This window comes from Phascolarctos cinereus, unplaced genomic scaffold, assembly GCF_003287225.1.
Source record: "Phascolarctos cinereus isolate Bilbo 61053 unplaced genomic scaffold, phaCin_HiC Scaffold_5;HRSCAF=322, whole genome shotgun sequence".
Lineage (NCBI taxonomy): Eukaryota > Metazoa > Chordata > Mammalia > Diprotodontia > Phascolarctidae > Phascolarctos > Phascolarctos cinereus.
The window spans coordinates 302,042,139-302,067,138 of NW_027555958.1; the positions used below are offsets into that span (position 1 = coordinate 302,042,139).

Genomic DNA, 25,000 nt, shown 5'->3' on the forward strand with positions numbered 1-25,000 from the left:
AAAAAAAGTCTATATGCCAAGAACAAGTACAAAGGAAGAACAAAGAGATATTTCTGGAAACTTTATTTTCAGGAGCAGAAATGCTTTCCTTGTGTAACTTTTGTTTGTTTTTAATTTTGTTTTTGGTTGACCAGATTGGTGATTTCACTGATATAGGGAAGCTCCTGCAGAGAAACTTCTACCAATGAAGACTGCCACCTTCTCTGTAACTTCTGGTCTCAGAGTGCTGCCAGAGGTATGTTACTTCACCTATGAAATTTTGCAGAGGGAAGTTTTTCATTGACCTGTCAACCTTATGGTGCTTTAGAAGGTACCCTCTGTTCCAGTGTAATGTTGCTTATCTTAGAAGACTTTTCTTCCACTGAGTGGACCTTCACAGAAAGAACTGGACCATTTGGATCTCTTTCCTCAACAACTGTTGTGACCACAGTGCTTTGTGCTGAGTCTAGAAATGAACCAAACATGGCATTAGTTCTCATGTAGCTCATGCTCCAACGAGACCACCAGATCATGGGGGTGGGGATGGGTGTGAGAGGCAGTCCTAGTTTCCTATCTGACCCTGGATATTATGCATTTGGGATAGGGTATCTTTTGTCATATGTAAAAATACATTGATTTAAATTGATGCTCACTTAGATGCAGGACTGACTTTTATACGCTGACAGTTTTGTTTTTATTAATAGATGTTTAAAAGTGCAAAATAAAGTGCTGGAGTCCTACAAACTCTTACTGCAAGGGTCTTGTGACCTCCCATGTGTGCACACCTGAACTAATGCAGAAAGATTCAAAAGGTGTTGTTGACGCCCTTGGGACACAGAGTTATGATCTCCCCTCAACTACTTTTTATGTGGCCGTGGACTCAAGGCCATTTACCGACTTGGTTACCCTTTGCTGCATTCTCTCTAAGTTATCAATCTCTTTTCTAACCTGTAGTGCTCAGAATTGAACAAAGAAGTGGTCTGAGCAGAGACCAGAGGGAGGATTGCCTCTTGTGCTTCTTTTAATGTGGCACAAGATCAAATTAACTCTTTTGGTCACCACATCATGCTACTGACTGACTCTGAGACTGCAGTCCATTGAAACCCACACATCTTTTTTAGACCAACTATTGTCTAACCATACCTCCCTTATCTTATGCTTTTTAGGCTTACTTTGCTGAATTCAAAAGTAAAACATTACATTTGTACCTGCTGCATTTCATCTTGTTAGACTGAGTCCAATGGTCTAATATGTTCAGATTTTTTTTTATCATTACTGTCATCTGGCATGTTAGTTTTCCCTCCAATCCTTGACTCTATTTATATGTCCATGTTGTTTTCCCTCAACAGAATATAAGTTTCTTGGGGTCAGGGATATTTTGTTTCTGTCTTTGTATTCCCAACGCACACAGCACAGTGCCTGACACTTAGCAGATGTTTAATAAGTGCTTGTGGATTGTGGATTGGATTCCAGCCCTTTGGTGTTCATTGTATCCATGACATCAGGCAGACCACATTACAGCCTGTCACAAAAGTCTTCCCTAGGGACAAATACAATACAGGGAGAAAACCACCCAAGAGTACCACATCCCTGAAGCTGCACTGCTCTGCAGTGAGAAGTCTCACTTGGTTCTTTTGTTTTTCTTCTTTCTAGGACAAATGACTCTATAATCATAACATAATAAAAATGTAATGTCTTATATTTGGATTCAACAAAGTCAGCCTAAAAAAGCACAAGATGAGGGAGGCATGGTTAAACAACAGTAGATCTAAAAAGATCTGTGGGTTTCAATGTGATATAGCTGTGTGATACTGAGCAAGTCACTTAACCACATGGGGATAACTTCATAGGGCTGTTGGGAGGGTCAAATGGAATAATCTTTGTAAAGTGCTTTGCAGCCCTTAAAGTGTTATATAAATATTTGTCATTGTTAATGGTCTAGCTTTTAACAAACCCAGTTGGATGTTCTGGATCTCTCTGACTTAAAGATACTACAGAACCATTGCTTGTAGGCAAACTGAGATTAGGGCTATCGAAAGTCTGTTAAAAATCCGCCTGCCTCCCTGACCCTACAGATCAATTGCTCAGCCTCTCTTGTTATAGCATTTGCAGGATTAAATAGCATTCGCGCTCTGTCAAAGATGGACCTTAGGTGATCTGGATTTGAAACAAAGAACGATAACTTCTTTGGTATCTCACCTTGTTCCCCTAATCCTATGGTTTGTGCTAAAATGATGTTGATATCAAACTTTGGCAAAGACATTTATATCAAACTTGGGAAGTGACAAAGTCCTAAGTTAATAAGACTTTTCAGTGAGGTGCTGTTTTAGTATCTTTAGGATTTGGTCAAATTTGCTCTAACCAAATGTCCCTAAACAGATGACAAATAGCCAGACCTATAATAATGACCATCCAGACTTCATTATAAAGATAAATTTAGTAGAGGAAAAAATACCATTTCCTGAAAATACAAATCATTTATTTTAACAAATACTTTGATGAGATCCACCTTGACTTTGAACACATAGTTAATCCCCAAAGAAAACTTAAATACCTTTGACTTGATTTTCTGACTTTGTTGTTCCGTAACCTTTTGATTTTAGACATGCAGTTTTGCAGGATCTGTGAAGGAAAGAAGCCTGTGCTCATTATTTCTTGTGTTAGGGAGCCCAGAAACAAACCTTGCAAGTAAGCAGTCTATAGAAATTTCATTAGGACCTTTCCTGCTAGTCACTTTTGTGGGGGACTTGATCCACCTTTGAACAGGTAAACTGAATAACACAAGATCTTCTCTGACAAGAATGTTCATACTCAGAAATCATCATGGTATTAGAACTAGAGCTCATGCCTTATTGGGTGGAGCAATAGCTCAGCATCACAAAGATCTAATTCCTTCATTTTGATCAATCAGTCAAAAAAATTGTTTAAAGCATAGTTCCTCTTGGCAGAGAAATGGGGAATTATGTGGGCAGAATGTTATATGCATTGTCAAGTATGGTCTCTGAATAAGTCATCTTTACTTAAGAGACTCTCTTAGGTAGGGAAGAGGGTTCAATGAGGAAGTGCTGAGGGCTACATCTGGAAATGACCATGATGCAAAAATACAATATAGCAATAAAACTTATTAAAATATTTGTTGAGTGCATACTACTATATGCAAGGTGGTGTACCAAACACTATGGGAGAATAAAAAAGTGTAAGACAATACTGATTCTCTAGGAAATTATAATCTGTTTGAGAAAGCAAGACACATATACATAAAAAGATTACAATAGGGGAACAGTGTTGGCATAGCAGAAACAGCTATGGATTTGTAGTTCTAGCACTTGGGTTCTTATCCCAGCTCTGGTGGTAACTTACAAGCTGCATAAGCCACTTGGCCAAGTCACTTCCTGACTGCCTTCAAGATAATTCAAATGCCATCTTCTATAGGTTTTTCCTAGCCCCTCCTCCGGCCCCCTTTAGCTACTGGAGCCTTCTCATCTAAGATTACTTTCCTTCTACTTTGTATGAGTTTTACGTACCTATTTATTTACATGTTGTTTCCCTCATTAGAATGTAAAATTCCTTGAAGGCAGGCACTGCGTTTTGAATCCCAGGAGCTTCACACAGTGCTTAGCATATGCCAAGCTCTTAATAAATGCTCACTGATGTTTGACTAATTCTCTGAAGCTTAGTCTCCTGCTCTATAAGACAAGAAATCTGAGGTTCTTCTGGTTCTAAATCGGGTATCTTGTAATCTTAATACAAGGTAGCTAACAATATAACAAGGAGTTCGCCAAGTGAATGAAGAGAGACACAGGCGTTGGAGGAAAGAGAGAGCACTGTGGGATAATTAGGGAGGCTTGGGAGGCTTCCTAAAAGACCTAAGCCTTCAAGGAGTCCATGGCCAACTGGGTGACCATGAGTAACTTATGGAATCCCCTTCCTTACCTATATTTTAAGTGGAAATAATAATGACCTACCAAAAAGAGTAGGTAGGTTAAGAACTAGTAAAATAGCAATAGAATGTAGAACTTGACATAAAAATGCAATACACTACGGATCGTTTTAAAAAATCCTCCTTGTGATTGGGGTAGTTTAACTTTTTCATATTTGTATTTGTATGTCTTCAAAATGCATAAAAACTAATATATCAAGGAATTTGATTCTGCTACCTGCTTTTATTTTCCTTAGATGTGATAGTAGCTTTTAATAAGCTCTTGGTATACACATGTATATACTCATACATATACAGGGTGTTACAAAAATCTTAGAGCAGTTTTAAGCTCTTTAAGCTTAAAGCTACACTAAGAATCTTGAGACATTCTGCATATATGCATATATAATAGATTATATGCTATATATACACACAAATATGTATTTGTGTTTTTATATTCATGTATATTTACATATAGATTGTATGTGCAAATATGTATTTACATATATGAATATTTATATAGTGTGTATATGAAAACATTTATGTTTACACAAATATAAATAGCTGATACATATGGTATCATGGAAGGACTGCTAGATTTAGAATTGAAATTAAAAGACCTGGGTTCAGATCCTGGTTATATTCGGCATATGTACATATATAATAGATTATATTTATATATAAACACAAACTATTTGTGTCTATATATTCACTTATATTTACATATATAGATTATATATGCAAATATATAAGGATTTACATGCATAAATATTTATATATAATGTATATATGAAAACATTTATATTTACACAAGTGTAAATAGCATATATACAGGTAGATAGCTAACTAGATATGATATGATATGATATCCTGGAAGGACCACTAGATTTGGATTTGGAATTAAAAGACCTGGGTTCAAATCCTGGCTACATGACTCTCAGAAAGTCACATAACCTCTCTGCCTCAATTTTCTCATATGTAAATGATACCTGCACTACCTACCTCACAGCTTTCTTATAAGGATTGAATAAGATAAAACATTTTGTAAGTTGTAGTACATTATATATAAAGGCCAACTATCTACATTGGCATCATCTTTTGATTGGGATAAGACAATATGGGATAGAGGCTCTAGCCAGTCCTGGAGTCAGCAAGACCTGGGCTTCAGCCCTGCCTCTGACACATCCCAGCTATGTAACCACAAGTGAATCGCTTAAAGTCTCAAAGCCCCCCAGAATACTTATTCTCTTAGATTATTTAGTTATGGATAAGTTCAGTTACTTAGCCTAAGTGGAGATGCTTTCTATACAAGGACTTCCCTCCAGCTCTGTCTGAGAACACAGATCCAGGCCAAAACAAACATGCAATTTGATCAGGACTTTTTTTTTTTTTAAACAAGTCCTATTGCTATCTAATAAGCCTTCTTCAGAGACAGCATGTTGTAGTTGCTGACACTAGAAAGAACTGCCTCGGATACTTGCAGGTTGTGTGACCTCCAAATAATTTAAATTCTCACAGCCTTAGGCAACTTTCAGATCTCTAAGACTAAAAGTCACCCAGAAGGTTGGCAATCTGCATTGGTAAAGGGAATTTCCCTCACTGAAGTCTCCAGACCCAGTCCCTATCTTCTATCCCTAAGTCTTCTTTACCCTTCTTCTCCATCGATCAAGCAGCAGTAGGTTTCGATTTCTTTTTCTAGGTAGATCTTCATATCTAAGAGCTGCTCATATTCCACCTTCTGGCTTTCAGTTTCAGTTCGGATCTGTTGCAATTGCTCCTCCAGGGCTCCAATCTGGTCCTGGATTTGGGAGAGTTGAAGACAGTAGTTTCCTTCTGTCTCTGCCAGGGAGCACTCATAAGAATGTTTCTGAAATGAAAATAAGTAAAATAATATGCTAAATGTGTAAAATGGAAACAACAGGTTTTAGATTTTTTTCTCCTACATCTTCAAATGATAACTATTTGTTTAATATAGGAAGACTGTTCCCATTTCCATCAGAAATCTTGGTAAGATTTTAAATATGTTTTTCTTTATTTAAAATCTTTCTAAATTAATTTTTCCTCTTCCTTTTCATTATTTATTTTCCTTTGTGGCTTTGAGGATGCAAATGTAATGGTGTTTGTGATCAGTTTTAAATGTACAAGTATTAGCATGAATAACGAGTGGCTATGTATATTTGAATTTTCATTAATCAAAAGATGGCACTTGGTTTCAACCCAATGTAAAGAAGCCACATCAATCACTTCAGGGGATTCATTAACCACACTAATTGGGACATAGTTATACTCTTTCAATCTAATGAATTTCTGTTAAGTGCTATTTTGTGCCAGAAGTGGTGCTAGGCATTGGGGATACAAGGTGCAATGGACAGAGTGCTCAGCCTGGAGTCAGGAAGACTCCTCTTCATGAGTTCAAATCTAGCCTCAGACTCTTACCAACTGTGGGACCCTGGGCAAGTCACCAAACCCTGTTTGCCTCAATTTTCTCATCTATAAAATGAGCTGGAGAAGCAAGTGGCAAACCACTCCAGTATCTTTGCCAAGAAAACCCCAAATGGGGTCATGAAGTGCCAGATGTTACTGAAAAAAAATGGCTAAGTAACAAAACCATGTTAAGAGTGTAGATAGAATTGGAGGCATGCAACCTGAATGTATGTGCATAAATAGAAAGTATATACCAAGAAAGACAAAGTAACTTGAAGGAGCAGAGAGTGGGGGTGGCACATGGGAATCACAGAATTTGAGAACTGGAAGCGTCCTCAACAGCTTCCTAGCACAACCAACACACAAAAGGACTCCCAGCCTCTGGTTGAAGACTTCCAAGCACGGGAAACTATTGTCTCTTAGGGCAGCTCATTCCACTCTTGGGAGGCTCTAATTATTAGAAAGTTTTTTTTCCCTGACATCAAGTCTAAATTTGGTTCTTTTAAACTTGTACCCATTGCTCTGGGTTTGATCTTTTGTGGCCAAACAGAACAAAGTTTAATCTCTAGACGCAATGAGGAGCCATCAGAGGTTGTTGAGGTGAGGTGTGTTATATGTTAAGATCTGTTTTCGGAATATGAAGTTGACAGGTGTATGGAGGAAATCATTGAAATTAAAGTCATTTTGATGACAGCACTCACTTACCACGGCCATGATGGAGACTGGAGTTCGATCTCTAGGGTTTGGAGATTGCGTTTCAATTCAGTAAGTTCATTTCGGGCTGCTGTGGCTGCACCGACATCATCCGAGATTTGCTGTTGCAGTGATGCACTCTGAAACATAATCAAGAGGATAGTTTAATGTCCATAATTAATAGGACTGCTTCGAGAGAGCTATCACTTGCCATGTTCCCTGAGAGATATTTACCTTTTCATTGAACCAGGCTTCAGCATCTTTCCGATTCTGCTCAGCTAAATCTTCATACTCTGCTCTCATGTTGTTCAGCAGAACAGTGAGGTCCACTCCTGGAGCTGCATTCATCTCAACACTCACATTTCCACCAGCAGAGCACTGCAGAATTTTCATTTCCTGAAACAGATGAAGATGCTCATGCTGAATGACTTGGGGAAACACATTTCTATCAAAGGAACTTCTTGCTTGAGGATGAGAATCAAGAACTGGGTAGAACTGTCTATGTAGAGCACCCTACCTCCTCATGGTTCTTTTTGAGGAAGGTTAGCTCTTCATTGAATGTCTCATACTGGATCTCCAGATCTGTTGTGCACAAGGTCAGTTCATCCAGCACCCTTCGGAGCCCATTGATGTCAGCCTCCACGCTCTGGTGCAGGGCCAGCTCATTTTCATACCTTAGAGGATATTAAAGTCCATGAGTTTGCTGGGCAGAGAGGATTTCAAAACCCACCATTGGCTCCCTATGATATTTTACATGTTGGAATTTGTAGAAGTGAAAGCTCACTTTTGTGGTTCCTCAGTATGGAAAATTCTAAAGATAGTTTGAGATTCACATTCATCTATGGAAGAAAGAGAGAGGCAATGGAGCATAGTGGATAGAGAGCTGGTCTTAGAGCCAGAAAGACCTGGATTCAGGTCCAGCCTCTGACATGTATGTGTTTTGTGACTCTGAGTAAGTCATATCACCCCTGAGCATATTAGACAACTCAAAGAATTTAAGTTACATAGAATAGAAGTGACCTAAATTGATTGAGTCAGTCTCCCCTTTTGTCTGTTCCCTATAGCACTGAAATCACAGATCTGGTCCTGATCAGGAGATATTATGTTCACTTGTTTTTCAGTTGTGTCCAACTCTTTGTGACCCAATTTGGGGTTTTCTTGGCAAAGCTAGAGAAGTAGTTTGATATTTCCTCCTCCAGCTCGTTTGACCCTGTTGCCCAGGGTCACATAGCTAGAAAGTGTCTGAGGCTAGATTTGAACTCAGGAAGATGAGTCTTCCTGACTCAGGACTGGCAGTCTATCCACTACACTAACTAGCTGCCCAACCCCTAGGTATACATTCTGACAGTGTTGAGTGTAATATAGAGATTTTTTTTTTTGCTTTTGAATAATCTCTTCCTTATAGTAGAGTACTGTGAATAAAATGTTTTGAGGTCTTTAGGGGCCTTTTATGCTACAATTTATCAGTGTAGGGAAATTCTGGCATGAAAACTCCCTCCCCTGTTGCAGATCACCAACTCATATGTAATGAAAAATTAAATGACTTGCCTTAAGTAAAAGATCAGAGGTTCAAACCCAGGTCCTCTGAATCCAAATCCACAGTGCCTTTTAATACAATAAGCAGCTTCCTATTCATGTATTACTATTAGTATAACTATTGGATACATAATAATGGTGTGCATGTGTGTGTGTGTGTGTGTGTGTGTGTGTGTGTGTGTGTATATGTGTGTGTGTATGTTTTGGTTGGACCTGGGATTTCACTGGTACAAGGAATTCCTTCCTTTGATACATACTAGCTGTGTGACCCTACGAAAGTCATTTAACCTCTCAGGGTCCCAGACAACTCTCCAAGACTATAGATGGCAGAACTGTTTTGCATCTGTATTGATGGAGGGAATTTCCACTCTGAGAGTTCCTTAAATCAATAAAAACTCACCACCCCACCTCCTCCCAAAAAAAAGAACTCAGTGTGGAAACTGCCTTCACTGATACAGAACATTTCTCTTCTACAATGTATATTCTCAAACCCAAATCAATCTAGCTCTCATTGATAGGTCCCAGCCCAAGCCTCATTTGGTCATTGTTTGGGCTCTGATGGTTCAGAGTGTGGGTAAATAACAGTTGTTTCTGTTTTGACCAGAAACCCTGAGGGTCTTACACTCCCAGACTGCTTTTTTTTGACTAGGTTAAAAGAGGCCATTTTTTGCTTCTTTTCTTACCTAGCCTTGATCACTGAATGGGTGTTACCTCAGTCAAACTGAGACCTGGAAGAGATCTTAATTTTAAAAGGCCAAGGTCTCATCTGGGGCCATCTCCAATCATCCTGATCTTGCCACTGGACCCAGATGTCTCCAGAAAACAGTAAGGCTGGTGACTTTGCACAGCCCTCTCTCACTTAAATCCAACTTATTTGCAAGTCATGACATCACCTTCCTGATGTCAAAGTCCTCTTCAGGAATGAAGGACAAACAACAATATTCTCAAATACTAACTCATTTGACTACTTATACTCTTAAGTACTTAAGAGTACCTAAGTACTTGAGAGGTTAAGTATCTACCTATGGTTGCATGCTAGAAAAGTCAGAAAGGACCTGAGCCCAGGTCTTCCGATTCTAAGGCCTTCTTTATACTTCACAACATTGCTTCTCAATAAAATGCTTAAAAATAACTTTTTAAAGAATTCCTACCTCACCCAGGTTAGAAGTGCAGGGGCTACTCATGCCTAACCCCATTCTGATTGGCTCTAGAGTTTGACCTGCCCTTTTTGATGACTGGTGCCAGTTTTCCCTCCTTGGGCAACTTGGCGTCCCCAGGTCCCAGAGGGTCACCAAACTTTGTTATGAACACTATATTGAAAACTCACTGAAGCCCAAACTCTCCAGCTCAAATGATCCACCATCCTTAGCCTCTTTCTTAGCTAGAATCGTAGCTGTGTGCTATCATACCTGGCCTTTAGTAAAATATTAAACTTAAAAAAATAAAGCCACATGTTATTGAGTGTCAACTTTTAGAATAAGCCTAAATGTACTGTATAATTTCATATTCCCTTTTGAAGTCTACTATGCCTCAGATACTTACTAGCTGTGTGACCCTAGGCAAGTCACTTAACGTTGTTTGTCTCAGTTGCCTCATCTGTAAAATAAACTGGAGAAAGAAATGGCAAACCACTCAAGTATCTTTGCCAAGAAAACCCCAAATGGGCTCACAAAATGTCAGACATGATTGAAAAACAACTGAACAACAACAACGCCTTTAAAATTTTTGTGGTTATTATTTTATGCATTTTCTTTACTCTTTATATGAAACTTTCCATATTTCTTTTTGTGTTTATTATTTCTCATAGCATAACTACATTCCCTCAGGTTCATGTACTACATTTCGTCCAGAGCCATAACTGTGTAATATGGATTATTTCTAGTTGAGGTTTTAAAGATTGAAGACATTCATCATTCTTCAAAAAGTCTTGAATCTCATTCACCTGATGATCTAATTTGCTTTCCAAATAGTAATAGCTGTCATTTGTAGAAAGCTTTAAAGTCTGCAAAGCTCTTTACAAACATTAGCTCATTCAGGTCTCACAACAACGCCGTGATGTAGGTATGACAGGTATCATTATCCTCATTTTACAGATACAGAAATTGAGGCTCAGGGAGGTTAAATGACTTGCCCATAATCACAACGCTAGAAGCTGTCAGGGCCTGGATTTGAACCCAGTTCATCCTGACCTCAAGCTCAGCATTCTCCTTTGCCACCTTGCAAAGGAGAACACCCTCATCATAGATAATGTACAGGAATAGAAACTTAAGTCACATGCTAGGTGGTACAGTAGATAATGTACTGGCCCTGGAGTGATGGAGACCTGAATTCAAATCCAGCCTTAGATACTTACTTACTCTGTGAGCCTGGGAAAGCTGGTTAACCTTTGCCTGCCTCATTTTCTCAATTGTGAAATGGGGATTATAATAGATAACATCTAAATAGCACTTACTATGTGCCAGTTTCACAGCTCAGTGGCACAGTGGATAGAGTACTAAGTCTGGAGTCAGAAAGACCAGAGTTCAAATTTGACTTCAGACATTTACTAACTGTACGCTGGGCAAATCACTTAACCCCTGATTACATAAAACTGCAGAGAGAAATGGCAAACCACCCCAGTATCTTTGCCAAGAAAATGCCATGAACTGTTGGTCCACAGGGTCACAAAGAGTCAGACACAACTTAATGATTACAATGAGCCAGGCACTGTGCTAAGCACTTTACAATGATTATCTTATTTGATCCTCACAACCCTGGAAATTAGGTGCTATTGTTACCCCCATTTTATTGATGAGGATCAAATTATATATTTGTAAAGCACAGTGCTTGGCACATAGTAGGTACTTTAAAAATGCTTGTTCCTCTCCTCCCTTCCAATTTCCTTCGTGTCTGCACTTACTTCAGTCTGAAGTCATCTGCGGTCAGTCTGGCATTGTCATTCTGCAGGACAATGTTGGCATTGTAGGCAGTGGCAGAAAAGATCTAGGAAATAATTGAGTAGATCAAGTATCTATTTACAGACTTGACATGTTGAAGACTTAGGAAATAAAAGTCAAATAGCCTTCCAGAGGCCAAAGCCATTCTGAATTTTCTTGGTCTTTGAAATAGCTTTTTAGTAGTTAAACTTTTTTTTCATTTTTGCACAAAACTGGTGGATGTTTCTACAAACAATATATAAATAAGGGAAGGATCTGTGATTTTGTCAGCATTGGAGGTTGGGGTGGGGTGGGGCAGGGTCCCTGTACCAGATGTTTAAGACTTAGTAGATAAATGTTAGCAAGGTATCTTGCAAGTAGGTGGAGCAGTGGACTGGGTCTGAAGTCAGGAAGATTCATCTTCTTGAGTTCAAATACGGCCTTAGACACTTAGCTCTGTGACCCTGGGCAAGTCAGTTAACTTTATTTGCCTTAGTTTCCTCATCTATCAAATGAACTGGAGAAGAAAATGGCAAACCATCCAGTATCTTTGCCAAGAAAAGCCCAAATGGGGTTATGAAGAGTAGGGACATGACTGAACGAAAACAACAACAGCTTCTGATTTCAAATTCCAGTGCTCCTTCTATATCATCTATATCTCACCCCCTTCACCTTTTATACTTGGGAAAATTAACTCCTAAAATAATAATAGCTGACTTTTACACAGTGCATTAACTTTTGCAAAATGCTTCACATGTATGTTCTCATTTGATCCTCGGAATAATCTTGCTATTATTATTGCCATTTTACAAAGGAGGAAACTGAGGTTGGGAGGATGAGTGATTTGTATGTAATTAGAAGCATGATTGGAACCCAGATCCCTCTCGACTCTAAGTCCCACACTCTACAACTCGTCACAATGAATGGAAAAGTATAGGAATGTTGATTTCTTACCTGACTTCTAAGCTCTTCAATTATCGGGAAATATCTGCTATAGTCGTGATCAAGCCCCTGGCAGGAGCCAGGGCCAAATTTTTCGTACCATCCTTTTATCTTCTGCTCTAAATCTGCATTTGCTTCCTCCAAAGCTCTCACGTTTTCAAGGTAGGAAGCCAAGCGGTCATTCAGGTTCTGCATGGTCACTTTTTCGTTGCCAGAGAGCAGCCCGTTTTCATTTCCCAGAAAGCCCGCACAGACACCACTTCCCAAACCCCCACTGAGGTTCCCACAATAGCTCCCTCCAGATGAGGCTCCCACCAGCGTACTAGAAAAACTACTCCCCACACCAGAGCCACCACCACATGAATTTCCAGCACCAAAGCCAGCTCCACAGCTAGAAAGCCTCACAGACCCAGGGCGAGAGCAAATCCGCCGGGAACCACTAGAAAGGCGAAAGGACATGGTGCTTCAGGATAGATGTGCAACCCTTTCCCAGAGAAGAGCGCAGAGTCAAAGTATGCAATGCCTGGTGTCATCTGCCTTTTTATATCCAGTTGGCGAGACACCAGTCTTAATTAGGCCAATGTCTAGTAAAATGCTATTTTCTACCTAATTATCAGCTTCCATAAATTGTTTGATTTTAAATGGTGTCCCCTTGTAGGTGGAAAGATGCCTTAAGGGTATTTTTCTACGTTTAAAAAGGTGCCAGGTGGAGTAATTTTAGATTATGGCCCTAACCTTCAGACTTTAAGATGAGTAATCATATCTATTCTTACACCTCTTCAATAGGTACTATATTGTTTCACATGAAAAGAAGTAGGAGCTGGAAAGAGAAATGTTTGCTGCGTTTTCCCATCTTCCCAACAAAGATTCCCATTGCCTTCTCTTATTAATATTTGCTTTCTCATGGAAAGTATGGTGAATTTAGGGTTAGAGGACCTGAGTTCAAATGTTGTCTCTGCCATCTGACCTGTCTGACCTTAGACAGGTCTCTTAACTTCTATGGGTTTCTATTTCCTTATACAATACCTCTGAGGTCCCCTTGAGCTTTATTTCTGTGATTTTGTGGTTCTAACTTGCTCAATGATTTTTTGCTCTTTTGGACTGATAACCTTAGCGATTGGTACTTCCTCACTCCCCCCCCCACTTTGAAAATTTGCGTTGTATTACTTTCTATATATTATTCTGTATGCCAGTTTTAGCCTCCTCTCCTCCCAGTAGAATGTAAGCTCCTCAAGGACAGGGATTGTTTTGATTTTTTCCCTTGTATTGCTAGCACCTTCATTACAGAAAACTGAGGTTTAGTGAGGTTAAGTGACTTGTCCAGTATTACAAAGCCAGCATTAAGATTTAGGTCTTCCTGACTCCTTCCAGACATGTTCCTGTAGAGTTCTGAAATAATGTTCATTTAAAGCATCTTACCCACACACCATAGCCATTCATTTTTCCTACTTTTCTAACCCCAACATATTTTTACTAGCTCAACTAACTTTTTTCTTCATTTTTTAAAAGCATGTTATAACATATGGAGCTCATTTGGGTGGGCTGATAATGTCATGATAATAAGCATAACATTATGAATAAAAGGATCTAAGTCTTTTTTTTTTTTGAACACTACTCCCAAGCCCATAAGTTCTTATGTCTTGAAGAAAAGTCCGATTATCACAAAAAGACAATATTAATTTTGGGCTCCCCACTAACTGGGTGGTCTCTGGTTAATTTTTTTTCAAATAGTAAAGCTTTTAATTGAGACAGAATAACAAAGAAATATGAAAGGAAAAAAGACCATCCCACAATGGAAAACTGAGTGAGCAAAGGGCACAATTTCCCACAGATTGTCCTACCACTGGCGAGAGAAAGAATATTCCACAGAAAATTCAGTACTATAGTTGAGTCTCAGTTGAAACATGTGGTTAGTTATTTAATCTACTGTTTCAGACTCCTTTGTTGGTCAAATGAAAATAATAATATTGAGTAGCTTCAAATGAACCTTGATTGTGTTCCCTAATTAATGCCCATAAAGCCATTTGAAAGGACACAAACATGATATACATATTAATTATGTAAATTACTATAATAAAGTTGGCTCTGTCAGATAGTGGCCAGTCCCCATCAATTATCATGAAATCACTGCTGTTGTTTACTGCTTAGAGGCCTACGTCGTTAAGAAAGTACCATTTTTCTGAATGGGAAATTCAGTGTCAGAAGTACAAAGTGCTTCGAAAAGAAGCTCTGACTTTTTGGTACTATCAGACTGTCAGGAAATCTTTGGCAGAAGGATCACAAGACTATTGACTTAGAGTGAGGAGGGACCTCAGATGACATCAGTCCAACTCTTTATTTTATAGATGAGGAAACTGAGGCCCATAGAATTTAAGTGACTTGCCCAAGGAAACACACATTTATAAGCTATTTCAGGATGTGAAACTGTAACCAAATATGTGAATTTTGAGCCTTAGCTTTTGTATAAAAATATTTTACTAGAATTAGCACTACAGAATTAATTTTTTATTTGTTTGTTTAGGTACATGGTAGAGCAAAGTGTCACAGAAACACGAATGCCAAGTTAAGACACCCCGGCTCAACTCTATCTCTGCCCTTAATTTAATTTGTGACTTGGTCCAGCCTCTGTTTCCCAAGAGCAATACACAGGAGTACATGTGTATGTATGTATCTCTCTCTCTCTCTCTATATATATATATGTAGATATATGTATGTATATATATATGTAGATATATGTATGTATATATATATGTAATATATATATATACATATATGTGTATATAGAGATATACACACACATATATTCCCTTCATGAGGATGTTGTGAGTATAAATGTTAAACTTTATAAATTGCTTTGACATCCCTAGATGAAAGGTGTTCCAAGACACAGAGTATTATTAACACAGTAATCTCTAGATCTCTATGAATATTGTAAGCATGAGTTAACTCATGCAATCTTTCCTGAGATAAGGGAAACCTATAATTTTCAAGAGTTTTGAGACAAATAAGCAGAGATAATGTTGAGAACCCACACAAATCACAGGCCATGCTAATGTCAAGGCTGGCCTGAACTTTCTGATTCTTAATCGTTATTCCAGGATTTATCCATAAGCAGAGTTATAACTCGTAATTTTGGTACCTGGGGCAGCTAACACAAAATGGGGCTGTAAATCAACTTTGTAATTCATGATATGAACATATTATTCCATGTAAGACAAACTCAGTTGAGGGAACAGAGATTCTAGAGCCCTAGCTTCTGTCTGTGGGATATCTGCTTTCCAGGGCCGGTGGGGGGGGGGTGGGCAAGAAAGGGCATGATTGCATTGGGAAGGAATTTACCTGAGAGTGTAAACTCAGTTGGGAAGGGAATACTTCATCTGCTACAATCCTATTTAATTTTTCTAATCTAGGTATTAACTTTGATTCAAATGTGTTCAAAATATAAATGGAGCAAAATTTCAAATTGTATAGTCTTTTAAAAATCATTATTTTAGACATTTGTATCTTCTAAATTTTATAGCCCTTAGGGTTATCAATGGTTCTTGAAGTATAGTCTGGGGACTCCTAGGGGTCCACAAGGTCTAAACTATTTTAATAATAATATTAAGATATTTTAATTTTTCACATGGCAAATATTGATAGATGCAATCCATGTAAACAAAAGTTCTTTTGGGATTCCTGAATAATTTTTAAGAGTATGAGGGTGTCCTGAGACCCAAAACTGTGAGAACTACTACCTTAGACAAAGTACCTTTCATCCCACCCTAGTTACTGGTTTGTCCATATAGAGTTTTCTAAATGAATATTTAGATATTCAAATGATTATTTAATCAAACCCCAGTATACTAATGAATATTTAAATAATCTAAATGAATATTCTAGGTGAGTGTTTTAAATCAGATGAAATTAGAGAATACTCAAGTAGACCATGATTTTGTAGGAAGAACTTTATTTTTCTCTAGAATGATTTTCTCTTCTTAATTGCTCTTTTCTCTTCTGAACTAAAGCTTGCCAGAATGTTTTAGGTAGGTTGTTATGGGGGAACTTTTTTTGTGAACATTAAAAGCACTATATCATTATATATTATATTATTATATATGACACATATTATAAATATTGTGTATTATTGTTATTCTGATAATTATGTAATAGCCCTTCCTAGAGTGGTGGCAGCAAGAATTCAGAGGGACATGGCAACTTCTGAGGATGCTTTTCATTCCTTTAACTATTCACTGGTGGAAGTCATTGTATCCTCTTAAATTAAGTTGTATTGAGTGATTTGCATAGTCCTCATATCATGGGCGTCACCAGCAGCAGACATTTATTTAGCGCTTACAATATATAGAACCTTCTCCACTAAAGCCTGTCTCTGATGCTTCACCTTGGTATGGAAATGATCTTAGCTTCTCAAAGACTGTGCTAGTGGAACATAGAAGCTCTCACAGGCCCTACCAAGCTGGAATACCTTTGAGTACGGGTCCAGTGATGGGCTATATTTCTGTTATCTGAGAAACACTCTATTTAAATTAGACTCATTAACCAGATGGGCCACTGGTGATTTTTTTTTTAAAGATCGTTCATGTGGTTTAATGAATAGAGAATGTGAGACTTAAGAAGATTAAGTCAGGAAGTACTGGGTTCAAATTCCACCTTTGACCATGCTAGAAACTACAGGTAAGTAGCTTCACCTTTCTGCTGAGCTTCTATTTCCTCATCTGGGAAACTGGTATAATAACATCTGTAGTCTCTATATCACAGGGTTATTATGAGGCTTAAACTAGATACTGTATGCAAAGTGTTTCTCAAACCTTAAATCACTGTTTAAAAGTGTCAGTGGTCACTATTATCTGCTATGATTAAGAGTAGGGCAGCTATGCAGTACAGTAGATAGAGTGCAGTCCTGGAGTCAGGAAGACCTGAGTTCAAATGCAGCCTCAGATACTTACTAGCTGTGTGACCCTGGGGAAGTCACCTAATCACTATCTGCCTCAATTTCCTCAATGATAAAATGGAGATAATAATAGCACCTACTTTCCAGGGTTATCTGTGAAGACCAAATAAGATAATATCTTGTAAAGCACTTAGCACAGTGCCTGGAACATAGTTGGCACTTAATAAATCCTTCCTTCCTTCCCTCCTTCCTTCCTTCCCTCCTTCCTTCCTTCCTTCCTTCCTTCCTTCCTTCCTTCCTTCCTTCCTTCCTTCCTTCCTTCCTTCCTTCCCTCCTTCCTCCTTCCCTCCTTCCTCCTTCCCTCCCTCCTCCTTCCCTCCTTCCCTCCTTCCCTCCCTCCTTCCTCCTTCCCTCCCTCCCTCCCTCCCTCCTTCCTTCCTTCCTTCCTTCCTTCCTTCCTTCCTTCCTTCCTTCCTTCCTTCCTTCCCTCCTTCCCTCCCTCCTTCCTCCTTCCCTCCTTCCCTCCTTCCCTCCTTCCCTCCTTCCCTCCTTCCCTCCTTCCCTCCCTCCTTCCTCCTTCCCTCCTCCTTCCCTCCTTCCCTCCTTCCTTCCTTCCTTCCCTCCTTCCTTCCTTCCTTCCTTCCTTCCTTCCTTCCTTCCTTCCTTCCTTCCTTCCTTCCTTCCTTCCTTCCTTCCTTCCTTCCTTCCTTCTTTCCTCTTTCCCTTCCTCCCTTGCAAGCTGACTTCCCTTAGTTGTCCTGGGAAGAATGAGATTGAGATAACCTTGTGAGCCTAATCTTTCTTCCTCATTCTATGGATGAGTAAACTGAGGCTCAGAGACATTCAAAGACATGCCTAAGGACATGTTGGTAAGCAAATGGCAGAGATAATATTTGAAATTCATCCCCTATTTCTAAATCCAACGCTCTTTCTGCAGTACCATGCTGTCTCCCTTCCCAACACTTAGGGTTGCATTGAGATAATTTTTATTTCATCAGTGAGATAATGCTCTTGAGTTACAATCATCACATCAATCAATGGACCTGAAAGTCCAATCTCAGCTTTCCTTTAGGCAACTTTCTTGAAACAAAGGTCATTGGAACTAGTTAGATGGTTTGCAACAGGCAGAACTTTTATTGAGACACCACCAAAGAAAAACAGAATGGAATGTTTGCTATTCCAAGAAGACTTTGTCTTAACTTGTTAAAAGAAAAATAGAAGAAAAAAAAGAGAAGCCTTTATTTTCTGTACTTATTTTAATTATGTATTTGAACTTCCAGGCTTCTCTTTAGGCCAGGGGTGGAGACCTTTGAAGCCTTGAGGCCACATGTGGCCCTCTAGGTCATCAAGTGAGGCCCTTTGACTGAATCCAAACTTCATACAACAAATCCTCTTAATAAAAGGATTTGTTTTGTAAAACTTGCACCTCTGTCAAACGGCCACACTGGAGGACTTAGAGGGCCACATGTGTCCATGTGGCTGTAGGTTCTCCATCTCTGCCTTAGGCCTTTGAGCATGTTTAGGAAGGCACTCTCTGCTCTGTCTTGATGGTGTTAATTTTGGAGGATTTTTCTTCAACTGAGTGTATCCTGGAGGAGACAACTTTGCCCCGAGGATCAATTTCTTCCACAACTGTTTTAACTACAGTGGTTTTGGATGAATCTAAAATGAAAGAAGACTTGCATGAACATTCAGAAAATATAGATAATTAAGTTATAAATGTGGAATGATTCACTCATCCCTTCGTAGTTACACACACATGCACATCATGTGTGTATACGTGCATGTTTGCATACATGTATATAGCCACACGACACTGATGCATACATGTGCGTACATATACACATATGTACACATGTTTATATATGTGCATATGCATGTGTATACCCAGATAATTTTTATCCAGACTACCTTTCCACATATGCATATAGGTATATGTATATAAGTATATACATACACAGTGTATATATGTCTATGTATGTAGACACTAAACATACATATTTATGCAAAACATATACATGGACACAATATGTGTATGCAGGATATACGCATGTGCTTACACGTGTGTGTATGTGCACATGCATATAATCGATGCATTGTGCACCTAGGTATACACCTGTATATACATATGTGTATACATGTATAGGGGTACATGCATCCAAACACATGGATACATATAGACGTACACCAAATACAATAGCAATATATTCTGGAAGATGGAAATTGTACTTGTTTACCTTTTATCTGATTTCCTGGTCCTCCAGATACATAACCACCTTTGGATTTGTAACAATCTCTATTAATTAAAACAACAACAACAAAACACAGTCAACTCCCTGAAGGCAGGGCCTGGGTTTCCTCTAATTCAGTTTAATTCAACAGCTATTTACTTAGTGACTGCTATACACCAAGCATTGTGCTTGGTGCTGGTGATACTCAGGCACCTAATCCCATGTCTCCTCCAGTGCCTGGTGCAGAGACAACACATAATCAATGTTTTTTAAGATTGTTATCACTCTCGCTCTCCTCTCTCTCTCTCTCTTTCTCTCTCTCTCTCTCTTCTCTCTCTCTCTCTCTCTCTCTCTCTCTCTTCTCTTTTCAGCAAAGTTTTATATGTATCTGTTCACAATCCAGATTAGACATTCTTTGACTTGCTTCCTTTTCCGCCTCCCTCCAACACAATAAACATTTATTTAGTACCTACTGTGTGCAGAGCAAGCACCACTCTACACACAGGGAGAACCACATAGTTTATCTACAACCAAACATTTATTTAGTACCTACTGTGTGCAGAGCAAGCACCACTCTACACACAGGGAGAACCACATAGTTTATCTACAACCCAACTGCTACATGGAACTTATAGAAACAGGGTGACAGGAATTCATAATTAGAAGAGACCTAGCTGGTGCTGGGTTTGGAAGCAGGATGACCTGAGTTCTAATGCTGCCTCAGACACTTACTAGCTGTGTGACCTCTGGCAAGTCTCCTAAATCTCTCTGTGCTTCAGTCTCCTCATCAGGAAAATGAAGGAATTGGATTCCATGGTGCCTGAGGTCCCTTCCAGCTCTGAAGCTATTGCCCTAAACTGGTCTACTCCACCATCTTGCCTTACTTTTTACTTTTCCTTTTTTTCAGAGTAGTTTCCACCTTTCAAAAGTACAGTTTTCAAAAGAAGTTGCACTCACCCATCCTCTCCATCAATGAGGGAGCAGTATGTTGCGATTTCTTTTTCTAGATAAACCTTAATGTCTAGCAGCTTCTGGTACTCCAGCTTCTGGCCCTCAGTCTCAGTCCTGACCTGCTGCAGTTGCTCCTCCAGGGCCCCGATCTGGGCCTGGATTTGTGAGAGTTGCACACAGTAATTCCCTTCTGTCTCAGTCAGTGAGCATTCCAGCGAGTGTTTCTATGGGGGTGGTAAGAGAGTTGGTGGTCAAACTGAAAATGAGACACTCCGTAGAAATAGACATTGTTATATGTAGGGTTCCAGAAAACTGCTCTTCTGGAATTCATTTTTGGTGTCAATCCAAAATTAGCATTTCCCCAAGAATTTTCCAGGATCAAACTCTTCTTCTTGCATTTGAAGATGGTGCTGATAGTGGCAATCTTTCTAGGACATTGGTGCATTGAAAAACTCTACTCATGCCTCTTAGCCATTTCTAAACTGGCTATATCTTAAGACTCATTTTGGTACTTAAGACTCATTTTCAAGGGAAAAGCATTCCTGAAGTCAGAGTTTCTGAAACCCAGTTCTGATACTAATTGCCTGTATGACTTTGGGCAAGTTACTCAACTTCACTAGGTCTCAGTTTACTCATCTGTAAAATGAGCAGATTGGACTAGATGGCTTCTAGGGTTCTTTCCAACCCTAAACTGAGGACTCTATGGTCCTGTGGCCCATTGGTTGCAGCTACAGCTTCTCTTTGTACAGCCTAGAAGCTCAGTCCTTAGATCCACATTCTTCATGCCTATTCCTAATGCTCTACTTCCAGTTTCTCCAAGCTAGGCTGATCTGATTGCATTTGGATACATTGCGTTTAAAAATAATTCGAACATTCTAAGGAAAGCCTGTTGAAACATAAAACATGTCCCATAAATAGACCTAGTGAAGGGTTTGCTCTTTAGGTTGAAAGTCTTTGGCTCTGTAGGTTAAAAGGCATCAAGGCCTTGTATGATCTACAGAGAGAGACACCCTCTTTAAGTCTCCACGATGTATAATATAGGGGGTAGGTGAGGGGTGGGGTTTATATCAATGTTCCAGCCTGCATGGTCCATTTTGGCCATGGCAGATGGGTATAGAGAGAGTGACATTTTGGCATTTCTTTTGCCTTTGTGCCTCCCACCTGATGACTGTCTATAACACTTAAAAACAATTTTGTAGGAATGCTAGAGCCTAAGGCTTATAAGGATGCTGCCAGTGTAGTGGATGTAGCAGCTGGTGTCCAAGATTTTCTGTTCTCTGTAATATTAGAGGGCTCTCTATTAAGTTAGGGTAGATCCATGTTAAAACACATGGATGCAACCATTTTCTCATTTCCACAACATTACATAAATGATAGCTGAAATATATCCTAATTGTGAATGTATGTTAATGAGTAAGTCTTAGTAAGACACAGAGGGCTCTAATGAGTGAAATGCAAATGTACTTTACCTTGGGGGCCTAACACAGATGAAAGCTAACATTATGAAAGAAGAAAGGCACCATTTTAAGTGCCACTCCTCTCCCCCCAATCCCTAAAGGAAATCTATTTCATAAGTCTTCACATACCGTTGCCAAGAGGGACTGCAGCTCGATCTCAAGGGTTTGGACTGTACGTTTCACTTCTGTGAGCTCATTCCTGGCTGAGGTGGTGGCCCCTGCATCATCAGAGATCTGCTGCTGGAGTGTGGCACTCTGGAATAAACAGTATCATTAGCTCAAGTCACTTTTTTAAAATTCTAAGGATAAGAACTGAAAACCTGCAACCAAGAAGGATAAAAAGGGAAGAAAGATGAATGGATGAAGAATCTCGGAGAACTATAAGGAGGGACTGAAGAGTCAATGTACTATTTTAGGCCCTGAATTTCATTAAGTTAAATTTAAATAGTTACCAAACAAGTTTAATGAGTTGTGTTGATATTCAATGTTAAGATTATGTTCGGTCATTTAAAAAAAGTGTCTTGTTGACAAGTTAAAACCAAGGGTCAAATACAAAGGTGACCAGTAAAATTACCTTTTCATTGAACCAGGCTTCAGCATCCCTGCGGTTCTGCTCAGCCAGATCCTCGTATTCGGCCCTCATGTTGTTCAGCAGAACGGTCAGATCCACCCCTGGAGCTGCATTCATCTCCACATTCACATTCCCACCTGCAGCACACTGGAGGGCTTTCATTTCCTGAAGGAGAAGATTAATTTTGGCTAAAGGAATAAGGTTCTGCATCTTTTTGAAAGAGCATAATGGCCACCATATCTAGGTCTAGGAGTCTGAAATTTTTCAAGTTTGAGATCATGAACATCTCTTTATAAAAAAAAAAGGAAAAAGCAACAATGTAATCTGTTTTTGAAAACAAATCTTTCTTCAATGGACTGGGCAGAATTTGGCCAGTTCTTCCTTGGATTGCTCTTAAAGACTTTACATTCGACATGTGGCAAGGGGAATGTCAATATTCAGAGCGAGGTAATTGGTGCAATGGAAATTTCTACCTCTTCATGGTTCTTCTTTAGATAAGTCAGTTCCTCATTCAGTGTCTCAGCCTGGATCTCCAGGTCTGTTCTGCACAAGGTCATCTCATCCAACACTCTCCTCAGACCATTGATGTCAGCCTCAACACTTTGGTGAAGAGCTAGCTCTGTCTCATACCTCAAAGAACAGTAAAAAGCTTTTTCAATAGGAATCCTGATCATAAAGTGGCATATAAAACATAAAACTGAAGCTGAAGTAGGTAGAGATTAAACAATCTTAATTGGATTCTGGGATAAACATACTGTGCTGATCATTTTTCTTAAAGGAATGAGACTAATAGTAAAGAAAACACTTTCTTATATACTCCAGACTTTAACTTTTTACTATCATGATTTAGATGCAAATTTTCATAAATACACTGAGGTTTTAAGCTATTTATTCATTTTTATATTCATTTGAGCTTAAAAACAAAATACTTAACTCCTTAAAGTTATTTTAAATACAATGAATGGGAGAGGGAGATGCTGTATGAGCTGGTTTCGTTCTCAAAACTTCACTTACTTTAGTCTGAAGTCATCAGCTGTCAACCTGGCATTGTCATTCTGCAGGACCACACTGGCATTGCTGGTAGTTGCTGAAATTATCTGGTAAAGAGGGAGCAGATTAAGAAAAGAGAAAATATTTCCATGGATCATTTATAATATTTCTGAAGCCAAGTCACTCATCACATTATAGTAAGACATCTGCTGCTCTCTGGCATCAAAGACTGGCTTTTGATAATTTCACACTATGCCTTTGGATCACTAAAGACTTGTGCATGGAGAGACTGCTTTCCAGTGAAATAGCCAAAAGATGTAAGTATATCACTGGAGATTTTTTGCATTCTTGTGCTCTTTTGGAGGGTTGAAGGTGGGGGGCTACATGCTCAGTTACTGACAAACATATCCATAGAATACCAGTTAGCAGATATGCCCTACTCAAAGATTTAAATTTTCACACAAAAAAATCTCCTAATGTCTAGTAAACAATGATGGAAATTTGAAAGCCTATAGAATGAAGTCACATTATATATTGTGCAACTATTTTGAGGGCTCAATACGTCTTAGAGTTCTGAGACTTATGAAATTATGTTCTCTTACCTGATTCGTAAGATCTTCAATTATTGGGAAATATCTGCTATAGTCATGATCAAGACCTCGGCAAGAACCAGGACCATATTTCTCATACCATCCTTTAATCTTCTGCTCCAGATCTGCATTTGTTTCTTCTAGAGCACGCACGTTATCCAGATAAGAAGCCAGGCGATCGTTAAGGTTCTGCATGGTCACCTTCTCATTACCAGAAAGGAGCCCTGTTTCATTCCCCAAGTAGCTAGCACAGGAAGAGCTTCCCCCACCCAGACCATAGCTTCCTCCAGATGAGCCGCTGCCAAAGGCACATGAAAAGCCACTTCCTATTCCAGATATGCCACATGTATTTCCAACCCCAAAGCCTGCTCCCCCACCTGACAGTCTAACAGATCCAGCTCCCCCACATGAACCAACTCTTCTGGATGAAGAAGAGAATCGGAGAGACATAGTGTCTGTGTGGAAGAGATCTCTGCTCTGGTGATGGGGCTCAGCTATAGCGTGTTGGCCTCCAGCAGTTTTAGTTGGCTCTTTTATACCCAGTGATTAAGGTGTTTCTCACTAAGTTTTGCCTACCAATCGCTCAATGGCGTTTGCCAGCTCATCATGAATTATGTGTAATTGGATGATTTTTCTTAATTAATGTCTTGCTTTGTCCAGTTCTGTAGGTGGGTAGTTAGTTGCTGGCTATTTGTTATCTCTGGGATGGGGTGGAGTATTTTCAAGGTCATTTACCACGTTACATTTTTAATTTTGGTGAGTAATCCTTTCCTGAAGTCTCTGAGACTTCAGGAATATAGGAGCAAAGTCAAAGTAAAATGTTAAGTGTATGTAACTCTTGTGTCAGAGGATCTCAGGACATGGAGAGCTTGAAAAGGAGAAGGGTGCTCCTTGTTCTCTTGGCTTATGCC

General features: G+C 39.2%; 2 protein-coding genes across 2 annotated transcripts; both read right to left on the bottom strand.

Moving 5' to 3' along the window:
- Positions 1-293: 293 nt before the first annotated feature.
- On the bottom strand, positions 294-12,867 carry LOC110215783 (keratin, type I cytoskeletal 26-like). Its single transcript, XM_078156790.1, is given in 9 exon segments — positions 294-445; positions 2,534-2,601; positions 5,548-5,765; positions 7,028-7,042; positions 7,045-7,155; positions 7,250-7,411; positions 7,533-7,689; positions 11,451-11,533; positions 12,421-12,867. Coding segments are annotated over 9 exon segments (1,413 nt in total).
- Positions 12,868-18,596: 5,729 nt separating this feature from the next.
- LOC110215769 (keratin, type I cytoskeletal 27) lies at positions 18,597-24,539 on the bottom strand. The gene is made up of 8 exons (XM_020997544.2): positions 24,102-24,539; positions 23,524-23,606; positions 22,983-23,139; positions 22,513-22,674; positions 22,068-22,193; positions 20,488-20,705; positions 19,537-19,595; positions 18,597-18,961 (listed from the first exon to the last, which is right to left on the bottom strand). The coding sequence occupies exons 1-8, from the start codon at positions 24,537-24,539 to the stop codon at positions 18,819-18,821; spliced, it is 1,386 nt and encodes a 461-aa protein (XP_020853203.1). The 3' UTR covers positions 18,597-18,818.
- Between the last annotated feature and the right edge of the window lie 461 nt (positions 24,540-25,000).